Source organism: Terrapene carolina, unplaced genomic scaffold (assembly GCF_002925995.2).
Source record: "Terrapene carolina triunguis isolate 2854851 unplaced genomic scaffold, T_m_triunguis-2.0 Scaffold88, whole genome shotgun sequence".
Lineage (NCBI taxonomy): Eukaryota > Metazoa > Chordata > Testudines > Emydidae > Terrapene > Terrapene triunguis.
Window position 1 is genome coordinate 36,679,060 of NW_020664439.1, and position 12,890 is coordinate 36,691,949.

Genomic DNA, 12,890 nt, shown 5'->3' on the forward strand with positions numbered 1-12,890 from the left:
TTAATAATGTAATAATAATACAAGAAACAATTGTATCAAAAATCATAGATGATATTATTAGATAAACAGTTTAGTCTGGCATCTGTTCTGTACCCTTTATTAATTTTATCAAACATTAAATATAAAACCAACTTTTACATTAAAACGTAAATTGAAAAAAAATAATCTCTGGCCTAGGCTATATCTGCACTACAGACTTCTGCCTGCTTGGCTATGTCAGTCAGAGGTGCAAAGAGGTGTGATCACTGACTGACACAGGTGTGGCAGCAGACATCCCTAGTGTAGATGCAATAATACAGGCAAAGAGCTGTGCTTTTACCAGTAACGCTTGTTTTACTCGTGGGGCCTGGTTTCACTATACCAATACAAAGACAGCTTTGCCAGTATAGCTACTTCCATGCTAGGAGCACTTTGCTGGTATAGCATACTGGTATTCCTGTACCAGTAAAGTGTTCCTAGTGTAGACACGGCCTGAGTTAAAATGTTATTAAACTGTTTAATGTTTGCTATCGTTAATTATCATGGATTCCTAGGCTATCTAAGTTATGCGTGTGCCATTTGTGTCTGGTTAAAATGTTATCAATTTGTAGAATATTATTACTACTAACATAATATCATTATTATTACATTGTATTTCTGTGCACCTTTTTCCTAAGACTTCAAACTTTAATGAATTAAGCACCCACCATTTAAAGTGGGCGGGATGTGGGGTGCAGGCAGGTGCAAGGGGTTGCAGACCTGGAAAACAAGGTAAAAATCAAACCGGGTTGCTGAAGAGTGCACATTAGCAACTGTCTTACTAAAGCTGCTGCTCCCAGATTGTGATAGGATCCCCCACTCTCCCCCCACACACAGTTTTCTCAGACCATTTTAAGCACTGCAAACATCTATGTGAAGTAGGTGGTATTATACCAATTTTATTGACAGGAAAACTAGACAACAGAGGTAAAGTGACTTATCGGAGGCTACCCCACAATCCAGTGACTGGAGTACTTTGACTGTGGCCCCTTTTTATTGGAAAATAAAGTGATCTTTAAGTAGGACTAGATTGTGGCTGCTCCTTACATAAGTGCTGAGGGGAAGATATGAAGGAAGAAGCAAGTGGCTCTTGCTCCTCTTTGCATCCCATGTAAGAGCCAGCCACAGTTGCTGATCTGCAGCCTTAAAGTGCCACTTGTCCTGGACTGCAGGTTGGATTATGCTGACACTGAGTACCTGGGTTGTTTTAGTTTGTTTTGGAGTTCATGTTTTTACGTGTCCCTGTCCCTTTCTGTAGGACAGTGGAATTTAAGGTTCCAGGACTATACTTAGTTTTCTTTTTAAAAGATTTCTTTAAGAAGTAATAATATAGTCATTAATAGTGTATGAACATTTTATTTTCACAAAAAAAGGATTCAAGTATTTGTATAAAACCATGTTAAAGATTTTCTTTCTCGTATATAACTCCCTTGAGGAATAGTAGCCATGTACAGAGAAAGAGAGAGAGTGTGCGTTGTTTTCAAAAGCAAACTTGAATGAGTTCATTTAATTTTACAGCAAATCAGTGGGAAGTGGCATATAGTGGATCTGCTACAGAATATACCTGTACTCACTTGAAACCAGGCACTTTGTATAAACTCCGGGCATGCTGTATCAGCACTGGTGGACACAGTCAGGTAAGAATAGTTTAACACGGAGAACTATCATTTTTGTATTTTCCAGAGCTTCACCTAGCTCTACATTTTAGTTTTGCTTAGTTTTTACATTTAGTTTGCTAGTATTTCTGCTTTAAATAATAGATGTACTTGGCTAAAATTGTAGTATTATTGATACAGTAAAAACGTCACTGATTTCCATTAATGCCCCTGTGTAAGTTACTTCATTTTGAAAGGTACTGCTATCTTTGTGCATGCAAAATCTGGGCCTTGTTGTTTTGCAAATTAACAAATTAATGAGGTTCTACTAGGGTTACCATATTGCAGTCCTGGAAAAAGAGGACACTCCAAGGGTCCCCGCCCTGCCCCAACTCCGCCGCTCCCCCAAAGTCCCCACCCTGACTCCACCCCCTCCCCTGAACGCTCCGCCCCCCTGCTCCTCCCCTTCCCCTGCTTCCCGCGAATCAAATGTTCGGAGAACGGAGTGTTCTCTAGTAGTCAAAGACCCTTCTTCCCCGTCCCCTCCAGTCTATGTCTATCCTATTGCTGTCTAACCCGCCCCAGCTCCTCATCTGATTTCAACTGCCCCCTACTACCGCTCTGGATTCCTTGTCCCAGTTTCCTGGTCCTGTCCCCGCCCCCATTCCTCTCTCCCCGCCCCCATTCCTCAGATGGGATGTTCGTTCCAGATTGGCAAAATTATAAGGCTTCCCAACATTTCAACACTTCCCATTCTAAATTTTCGGTTGCTTAACTATAGGCTAGCTCTGCCTACAACAAAGCATATTCAGAACCTCTGATTAAAGGGATTATAAGTGTAGCAGCCTCCATCATAGCTAGTCACGAAAGATTGAACCCGAGCCATCCAGACTTAAAAGCATGAGCTTCTACTACTTGAGTTCAAGTTATAACTCCCTTAGCTGGTAGCTATACAGTTATCCTCTAAAAATCCACCAGAGGAGGACACAAAACACATGTTGGACAGTGAATTACAAAAGTGCCAAATATTATTATTAGACCTGCAATACTTTTCACAATGAACATCAGCGGGGGATAAACTGGGAGTTTAAGAATATTTGGAAAACAATTTTAGAATAACATTCAGTGCTGTGGTTTAAAAGAAAAAAAACCTGCTAAAACTCATAACTTAGCAGCATTCGGTGTTTGAAAAAAAACAACTTCTAGGAGGGATACAAGTTAAGAATGTTGAAACAGGAAGATGTTGTGCTTAGTTACCACTTGGGCAAGGCGGTGTGCTATGTAATACTTGCAAGATTTCACTGTAATGTTTTACAGTATATAGCAGCGCAATGCTGATTCCACTGATATTGTTGAGCAATTCATGCTGATTTTATTTCAGCCCATATCTTAATAGTTTTGAATACAAGATCACAATTTTCAGCTCAGTTGGTCTGAACATGCAGAGCTTCAAAATTGCTATGCTCTAAACTGTATATTAACTACAATTTTATAAACCTGCATGTCAGAGAACTGTGTGCCACTACTACTAGACAGTGGCACAAGGCAATTCAGTGTGAATCGCAGAAATGTAGGACTGGAAGGGACATCAACAGGTCATCTAGTCAAACCCCTGCACTGAGGCAGGACTGAGTAATAACAACTAGATCATCCTTGACAGGTGTTTGTCTAACCTCTTAAAAAACTCCAATGACTGGTATTCCATAACCTCTCTAGGTAATTTGTCCAGTGCTTAACTACCTTTACAGTTAGGAAGTTTTTCCTAATGTCTAACCTAACTCTCCCTTGCTACAATTTAAGCCCATTGCTTTTTCATGCATGTCCTGAGTGGGACGGGGGTGGGTCCAGGCAGTGGGATTGGGGGGAGGGAGGTCGAGGGAGTCGGTCGGTGTGTGGGGATTGACCGGGGGAAGCAGGGTGGAGGAACTGAGGGGGACAGGACTGGGACTGGGGGGGGCTGAGGGGGATGGGACAGGACTGGGATGGGGGGAATAGGGTAGGGGCTGAGGGGAGCATGAATGGGACAGGGTAGAGAGAGCTGTGTAGAGTGGGGCGGGGCAGGGGAGACAATGGGGCTGGGCTGGGGAGGGTCATGGGGTTGGGGAGAGGGACAGGGTCTGGAGGGGATGAGACAGAGGGGAGCAGGACTGGAATGGGGGGAAGTTGAGGGGGTGGGACAGCAGGGGGAGCGATGGGGGTGGGATGACGGGGGAGGCTGAAGAAGAGATTTGGGGTAGGGCAAGGCTGAGGGCAGTTGGTTGGGGGGAGCAGGGAGACTGTGGGGGAGGCAGTTGGAACAGGGGCAGGGACTGAGGGCAGTGGGTTCGGGATGGGAGGTACAGTGGGGACTGCGGGGGAGGCTGAGGGAACAGGGTCAGGGTGGGAGCTGAGGGCAGTGGGTCGGGTCTATACTGGCACCTCTCAGCATTGCTGTGCAGGGCGGCAGACCTGCACCAGCGCTACCCTGGTGACGGACGAGTCCTCAGTGGAAATGCAGACTTCATGACACAGACCCTCCTCGTCACTTCAAACCTGATGCTGCTCTGGTCAGTTGCTAGGCTCTTGTCACTTCAAACCCATGCAGGGTATCTGGCTCTTTTTCAGTTCTCAGGTTAAGAAAAGCCTCTGTATTTTGTGAGGGCTTCAGCATTCACTTTCCTACTTGACAAACTGTCTGCCTGACACATTGCTCCCAGGGCATTCATCATTATTCATTATCGGCAGGTCCATCAGATTAACGAGCAACACAGGGGGAAGCAACACAATGGTGTCATGGATTTTTAATTTTTCAAACCACTTTGGCCTCAACAGGGATAACAGCAAATCTAGACAGAGCAGATGGGTGTCAGGATGGGTTTGAGTATTTTTTTTTTTAAGTGAAAATGTTTGGGTCTGAGCAAAGGCTGCAAACTTCCTTTTGGAAACCTCTGCTGATCTTTTGCCCCAGGGGCTAACGACAGCCTGGAATCCGGGACAGATTTCCACATCCATGCAGGGTGAGATGATCGGGGGGAGGGGAGGGACTGTGGGGGAGGCAGAGGGAACAAGGTCAGGGGGGCTGAGAGCAGTGGATTGAGGGTGGGGGGGACACTGCGGGGGAGGCTGAGGGAACAGGGTCAGGGTGGGGGCTGAGGGCAGTGGGTCTGAGGGGAGCCCCCCCAGAGGGACCTGCCAGGGGGCCAGGTGAGCCCAGCAGTGCTTACCTGGAGTGGCTCCAGCAGGCAGGTCCCTCCCAGTCCCTCTGGCTCCTTCCTAGGGTCGGGTCGAGGGGAGGGGGGCAGGGGCGGGGGGTCTCTCTGCCGGAGTCCACAAGCCCCGCCCCGCTGCAGCACGCAGGGGAGCGAGACCTCTGTGTGCCGGGGCAGGGGCAAGGCTGTGCTCTGCAGGCTCCTGCCGGCCAGGTAGTGGGCCCCGTGGGCTGACACCGCCACGCCGGGAGCTCTCAGCTGCGCGCTGCCCCAGGGCCCAGGGAGGAAAGGTGAGTGGCGGCGCCGGCTTGCTGCAGTTCCCCCAGCGCGGCTGCCCTGTCAGCAGCTTTTGGGTCTTTAAATAGCCGTCCGGGGGGAAATCCCGGACATTTTTAGCTTTTTACAAATTCCCCCTGGACGGCTATTTAAGGACCCAAAAGCCAGACATGTCCGGGGAAACCCGGACATATGGTAACCCTAGTTCTACTTCATATTGAAAAAATCCTAAATATTCATATATTATTAAGGCCAGAAAGGGCCTTTATGATAATCTACTCTGGCCTCCTGCATAACACGGGCCATATAATTTCACCCAGTAATTTGTACATACAGCGATTATATTTTTATGCTTTCTGTGTAGTTGTTCATAGTTTGCCATTGTGTTCAGGCATCTCCCTATTTCAGTTTATTGTTTTATTAAATATATTTAGCAAAAGTATAAATGAAAAGCGTTCTGGATTTCTCAGTTTGACTGGCTGCTGTTTGGATCTTGCATGTGTGTTTGTGATTGACTGGATCCACGTGGACTCAGATGCTCTGGAATGTAGTGTACTATTGCACTGTGTTCATTTCTCTACATCATAACGCTAACAAAGATCCTGATCCTGCAGACTTTACTTACTGAAAACTCCCTTTGACTTCAGTGGGTCTACTCACTTGCATAAAGTTAAGCATCTGAAAGCTCAAGGTAATATTGTTACTACAGTAGAGGGCTGCACAAACTAGTGGATGCAAGTGACTCTTCTCCTCAAGGATGCATATGAAGGATCCAAACCTTAGTAGCTGTTGTGCTATAGGCTCCCACTGGAACTTAGGCTCCCAAGACACTTTTAAAAGTATTGCCCTTAGGTTTGAGGACACCATCGGGGTGCATAGTATACCTAAGAAGAAGTGCTTTTTCAGGGATCAACCATGGGAAGTATAGGGCGAAAAGGAAAATAGCATTTTTGAACTGAATGTTATCAAAAAGAAGTTCTCGCGGCTGTTACTGACATTGTCCTATCATGAAAAAATCATATTTTAATTTTATGGCCAGAAGGGTCTATTAGATCATCTAATCTGACCTTCTGTATATCACAGGCCATTAATTGTTCACACAATTACCCTCTGTTATGCTTGACTAAAGCATAAGTTGTGTTAGGCTAAAGTATATCTTTCAGAAAGACATCCAGTCTTGATTTGAAGACATCAAGAGAGGGAAAATGCACCTCTTCACTTGGTAGTTTGTTGCAATAGTTAATCACCATCAGTTTAAAAAAAAAAAAAAAGCCTGATTTCTCATTTGAATTTGTCTAACTTCAGCTTCCAATTATTGGTTCTTCTTATGCCTTCCTCTGCTGTATTAAAGAGCCTTTTAGTACCTGGTATTCTTGAGAGCTCATTTGTACACAGTATTCTTGAGAGTCATGGGAAATACAGTTAAAAATTAAAAAATCCTTTACTAAAATATTCACGAATACTAGTGAAAACAGTATATGAATGATGCTAATAAAAATGTGTCAGTGCTCATATTAATGAAATATTAACTAACCACTTGATAGTCTCTGATCCTACATTTTTCTTACTGTTTCTTTTTTGTCTGGCAAAATAGTATTTTTTTAGAAATGTCTTTGTTGTGAAGATCATGACTCACATCATTGTCCCCGGTTCGTAGATGTGTTTTCAGCAGAATTACTAATCTTAGGTCATATTCTTTTCCAGTGTTCTGAAAGTTTACCCGTCCGTACGCTTAGTGTTGCACCGGGTCACTGTCGGCCACCAAGAATGTTGGGAAAACCAAAACACAAAGAAGTTCAGCTACAGTGGGGTAAGTGATTAGTACTTGCAGCCATTCTAGTTTTCAGGCAGAAACCTGGTTTGAAACTATTTATCTGGACCAAAACTTCAGCCACCATTTAAAGAATAAATTTACTCTCAAGATCTAAAGACTAAGTAAGTTGCTATAAATTTAAAATACATATAAGATTTCGCATTCTGATTTTTATTACTTGGTTTGTGTCAAATTGCAGTAGACGAAACAATACGTTTTAGGTCATGATTCAAAGTCCAGTTAAGTCAGTGAGAGACTTTTCATTGACTTCAGTGTGCTTTGTATCAGGCTCTTGGAAATTAGTTGTCTTTATTTTTTCCTTTGGGTCTGATACTGCAGTCTGTTCCCACTGAAGTCAATGGGGAGTTATGCCTATGTCAGTACTATATGATCAGGGCCTGTAACAGTTTCTGACCATTGGCCTTTCATTACAAAAATATCACATCACTTGAGATCCATTTTATTTCACTGCGCTCCTAGCCACAATGTTCTACTGTTTCACTCAGAATTTCACACAATAATTTATACAGAGCCAGAACACATTGAAAATATTAGGTGCATTTTTATTTTAAAGTTTTTATTAAGGCAAAGGTGCAATAAAATGAATATACTAAGTTGACGTGACCAGCATAGTTCTATAAAAAGCAGCTCCTTGCCTGTTCAGTGAGAATGAAATAGTAATTGTGGCATTTTAGAAGGTCACAGCCCGCTGTTAAATTATATGTTAGAAGTGTCTAAGGGCATGTCCACACTTACCTCCGGAGCGATCAATCCAGCAGGGGTCGATTTATCACGTCTAGTGAAGACATGAAAAATCGACCGCCGAGCACTCTCTCGTTGACTCCGGTACTGCACCGGAGCGAGAAGCGTAGGCAGAGTCAATGGGGGAGCGTCAGCAGTCGACCTACCGCAGGGAAGACACCACGGTAAGTAGATCTAAGTATGTCGACTTCAGCTACATTATTCACATAGCTGAAGTTGCGTAGCTTAGATCGACACCCCCCACGCCTCCTCACCCCCAGTGTAGACCAGGCCTGAGACACTATTACACTCAGATAGTCTGTCTCAACACCATTTCCATTTGACAAATGTATCTCAGGTCCAGCATGAAGTCTAAGTTGCACTCATGTTCCAGGTCTCACGTTAGTTTGTAGCAAACAGTACTTTGTGGCTGAGCACCACTTTGCAGAGCTCAGCATTGGGTAGCTGGAGTGGCAGATAATTGTATATTTTCTGAAAAGCCATTCAAAGGAGATGAGTAGCCAAAATAAAGCCCACGATATCAGTGGGCTGTTAAAATAATGAAGCTTATCGACTGTCCAGGTGATCCTTGCACACCCCAAATCCCCGTTGATTCCGCCAAGGCTTTTGAATTGCTCAGAGAATGCAGGACTGAGCCTTCTTCCCCGTCTGTAAAATGGGGATAATGATACTGACTTACCTTTACTAAAGCACTTCAAGATCGATGGATAAAAAGCATTATGTAAGAGCTATGTATTATAATTATTTAAGAGCCAATGAGTCCATTCCATTATTGGTCTGCACAATACTGTGTGTATTGACAGCAAAATTAGCCCCACTGAGCTTTTTACGATATATTTCCTTATTTTAAGGTTACTTTAAAAAATCACCATACGCTTATGTTTTCATTTAGCAATATTAGTGTAATTATACCTTGTATTGAAGGAGGGTACAGTTACTGTTTCATTGTTTTCCAGAAGCTGGGAATGGGCGACAGGGGCTGGATTACATGATGATTGCCTGTCCTGTTCATTCCCTTTGAAGCACCTGGCATTGGGCACTGTCAGAAGACAGGATACTGGGCTAGATGGACCTTTGATCTGACTCAGTATTACCAGTCTTATGTTTTGATGTTTTATGGCTTTGCAATTAAAGGAAGAGCAGATATCAGCCCCCAATGTGCAGTAGTATACCATGGGGGTTGTGCTTGCTACCAGTAGAGTCCATTGACATAAATGGGCCTACTTGTAGTATTAGAGTAGCAGAGCTTTACAACATGGGACCCATAGCTATTGCTAGCTGCGGGTCTGATCCTATAAATAGTTTAAGACATGAATAACTTGATGCACGAGTGATCCCACTTACATATGTCTGGGTGTGGAACACTTATCAAAGAGGCAAAATCATTAGAGGTGGTACGTATTTGTGGTACAAGGTGAATCAATGTATGATAATCATCATGTACACCTGTGACTTTATATCAACAATAAATAAATTATACTGATTCTTTCTAGATGTCCCTATGTCAGAAAGTGGTTGTCAAGTCTCAGAGTACAGTGTGGAAATGACAGAACCAGAAGAGGTTATTTCTGAGGTGTATCATGGCCCTGATCTAGAGTGCACGGTCAGCAACCTTCTTCCTGGAACAACATATTGGTTCAGAGTGAGAGCTTTGAATGACGGAGGGGTAAGGTTTAATGTTCTGTGCATTAAGAAGGATGCCAGAAGAGGGTTTTTTTTCAAAACGTTTCTTAACATGTATATGGGAGAGCAGTTATCCTCGCAGTGAATACACTAGTTCAGCTATTGCTGGTGAGCGGAAAGATGAAAGGGAAAGGGGAATGTGGGAAAGGAAAAAAGTTGAGAGAAAAGAAGGTATCTGGGAAAGGAGAAAAGTGGAGAATGAAATGAAAGAGTTGGAGAAACTCAGGGAGAAGGCAGTACATTGAGACTCAGAGCGCCCCATCCAGAGTGGCCCTTTAAAGCAAAGTTGAGAATGGCATCTCTGTTTAAACATAGGTTCAGCTAAACTGGTCTACCATTTAAAGTGTGTTAGAACCGTACTGAAGAGATATATTGGTCCACACATCTTTAACAACAACAAAAAAGATATTTATCTTTATAGAGGCAAATGATACTTGAGTAGGGTGACCAGATGTCCCGTTTTTAAAGGGACAGTACCATTTTCGGGGACTTTTTCTTATATAGGCGCCTATTACCCTCCACCCCTTGTCCCGTTTTTTCACAGTTGCTATCTGGTAACCCTATAATTGAGTAATTTCAAGAAAGTCTTTGGACAAGTAGGGAAAACTTGTTTTGTTCATTAATAGTTTTTAATGTGCTTTAATTTAACATAGGGTACGTATATTTTTTCAGATTCCTCGTAAAACCTACTTATCTAATCCCATTAGGAATTAAAAGCCTGATCCTATGTCCACTGAAATCAACAGAAGAATTCCAGTTGACTTCAATGTTGGATTGGGCCCTGTCTTCTTTTGTCTGAGCATCGTTCCCAGCATTTTGAAAATGTATCCTCAGTGGGAACAAGTAGTCTAATGCATTGCTTAATCTGCTATTAGATTGCTCCCAAGAAATCTATTAGGTTTCTAAAGATTTGTATGCTTCAACAGCAGGGTCCCTGCTGACAGTTACTCAGTTCTTAATAACGTAAAGCTTTTAAATAATGCAGATCATGGGGGAAAACTGCCAAAATTAGTTTAGGTATTTGAAAAATAAACAGTACCTGCAAATTGATAAGATATCAATTTCTTTCTTATGTATTAATTAATTGTGTGTATATATCAAAGTCTGATTTGCTAACTGTTCTGACTGACATAAAAGCTAAGAGAAAGCCATTTCCCATGAAATAGCTTTGGACTGACGGTGTTTTAGGCAAACCATATATTCTCATTAAGCAAGGCTACTTCTAAACACACCAGTGAGGTGAAGTGAAGCATGTCAAGATAAGCTGTACATTAGAGGCCTAATCTGTCTTCAAGAAAATTTGTTACATTAAGAATATTTCTATGTACAGCCTATGAAACCCCTTTGTGCGTGCATATGTGTAATATTTTTTTCCACCCCTTCCTAGTATGGGCCATATTCTGAAGCTACAGAAGTCACCACGGCAGCAGGACCACCCGGCCAGTGCCAAGCACCTTTCCTTTCCTTTGTGTCTGACACATGTGTACTTGTAAGCTGGGAGGTAAGACAAACACTCTTTGTATGTGTGATTTCTATCTTTCTTGTCTAAACTAATGTGATCATCAGTACTTGAAAGCTAATTCAAGAGCAGTTCACAATCTCAGCCCACTCAAAAATACTCTTGTACATACAGACAATAATCTTCCCTGCTTTTCTTTTTTAGAGTTGATCTTGAGTCATCCAGGTTTATTAGGGGCTTGAGAATGGAGACACGGGGATCTCCTATCACTTCATCTCAATATAGGTCATAGGTCGGTAAAGAATGATCTCTCCAGGATTTTAGCATGTTGAATCCAATACACTGACTGGCTTCTGAACTGGAATCATGAAGTCAACTATTCAGCTACATTTTATGTGAGGCTAGAGTCCTTGATATCAAACAAACTCTGAGAGATTTGCTATGTCAAAGCAACTCTCCCAAAATAGTCAGGTGTCACCTGGTTTCATATCAAAACCACATTAAACCATTAGAACAAGAGATGAAAGATGATCTTGTGAATAAGGCACTAGTTTGGGACTCAGGAGATGTGAGTTCATTTCCCAACTCTGCTATCGACTTCCTCTGTGAGTTACGTGGGTTTTTTTCATATCTTCCCCCCCCCCCCCCCCCCCCCCCCCAGTAACTGGGGACTCTTTCCGACATATATAGAGTCTAGTGTGTAATCAGGTTGTCCTGAGGGTCCCCAAGGAAGAGAGCCTGCTGCTCACTTGGACGCATGAAAGGCAAAACGTCTTTTATAATATTGTAAAAAGCAACAGAGGGTCCTGTGGCACCTTTAAGACTAACAGAAGTATTGGGAGCATAAGCTTTCATGGGTAAGAACCTCACTTCTTCAGATTCAGACTAACACGGCTACCCCTCTGATACTTTTATAATATTGTGATACTGAAGTGTGTGTCGCATCAAGGGCCACACTGCTTAAACTTCACCTTCATCCTTAGCTGTGTTAGCTTCTCTGACTCTACTGTCCTGTACCTGGCCTATCAGCTTGATGGCTGGCTTTCACTGGGCACCTAGTGCTACAGGCCTCTCTCCATACTGGAAACAGTAGTTTCTGGTTCGTATGATTTTCTGGGAAATATAATTGTTCATTTCTCAATGACTTGAGTACATCATTTAGCCATGACTCTCCCCCAGGTTCACTGAGACCACTAATCCCGGTCTAGAAGCAAACTTTTCTGTATGGTTCAAGGCTGTGCTGCTACCCAGTCAGCCGAGTGGGGAGAAGTTTTTATTGTGAAAGTCCTGATGGAAATTAAATCCTACAGTGCCTTCTGTGTAAATGTCCTCACTTCTGTGAATTAGGACTTGTCTACACTTAAAACTCTACAAGGGCACAGCTGCAGCTGCACCACTATAGCACTTCAGTGTAGTCTAAACACTACCAGCACCGACAGGAGATGTTCTCCCATTGGTGTAGGTAATCCATCTCCCCAAGAGGCAGTAGCTAGGCTGTTGGAAAAATTCTTCCATCAACCTACCGCTGTCTACACTGGGGTGAGAAAGGCTTAGTTACATCTCACACCCCTGAGAGACATAGCTATGCTGATGTAAGTTCCCAGTGTCTACCAGATCTTAGTTTCTTTCAAGCAGATAGAGTTGGCACAGTTCTGTTAAACTGGCCGCATTTTGGTAACCTATTCTAGGGCACTAATTCAGAATGTGTCCATTTGCAGTGATCGTGGTTTCTCATTATGAACTCATTTTTAAGCATTCTTCTCCTTAACCAGTCAAACGTGATGAGATAGGCCTCCAGCTTTAAACTGAACTACTAAATACAAAGATTTGTTTTGCAGAGTCCTGAATGCTCTGGTGCTGACATCTCTGAATACAGATTAGAGTGGGGAGAAGATGAGGAATCTCTGGAACTCGTGTATAATGGCACAGATACCTGTTTTGAAATTAGTGAATTGTCAGCAGCAGCACCTTACTGCTGTAGATTACAGGTACAGAAGCTTATTATATTTTGTATAGATCATAATCTAAGATATAAGCACAATTTACTTCCACTGGATTTTTATTGTCATCATTAACTGCTTTAAAATGAGGTACTT

General features: G+C 42.9%; 1 protein-coding gene across 1 annotated transcript in view; it reads left to right on the plus strand.

Moving 5' to 3' along the window:
* FNDC3B (fibronectin type III domain containing 3B) overlaps positions 1-12,890 on the plus strand; it is a 390,987-nt gene that overhangs the window by 307,702 nt on the left and 70,395 nt on the right. Inside the window, exons 17-21 of the mRNA XM_026650044.2 lie at positions 1,537-1,655; positions 6,782-6,887; positions 9,146-9,318; positions 10,723-10,836; positions 12,633-12,782. Coding sequence (XP_026505829.1) covers positions 1,537-1,655; positions 6,782-6,887; positions 9,146-9,318; positions 10,723-10,836; positions 12,633-12,782 — 662 coding nt within the window. The remainder of the gene's footprint in view (positions 1-1,536; positions 1,656-6,781; positions 6,888-9,145; positions 9,319-10,722; positions 10,837-12,632; positions 12,783-12,890) is intronic.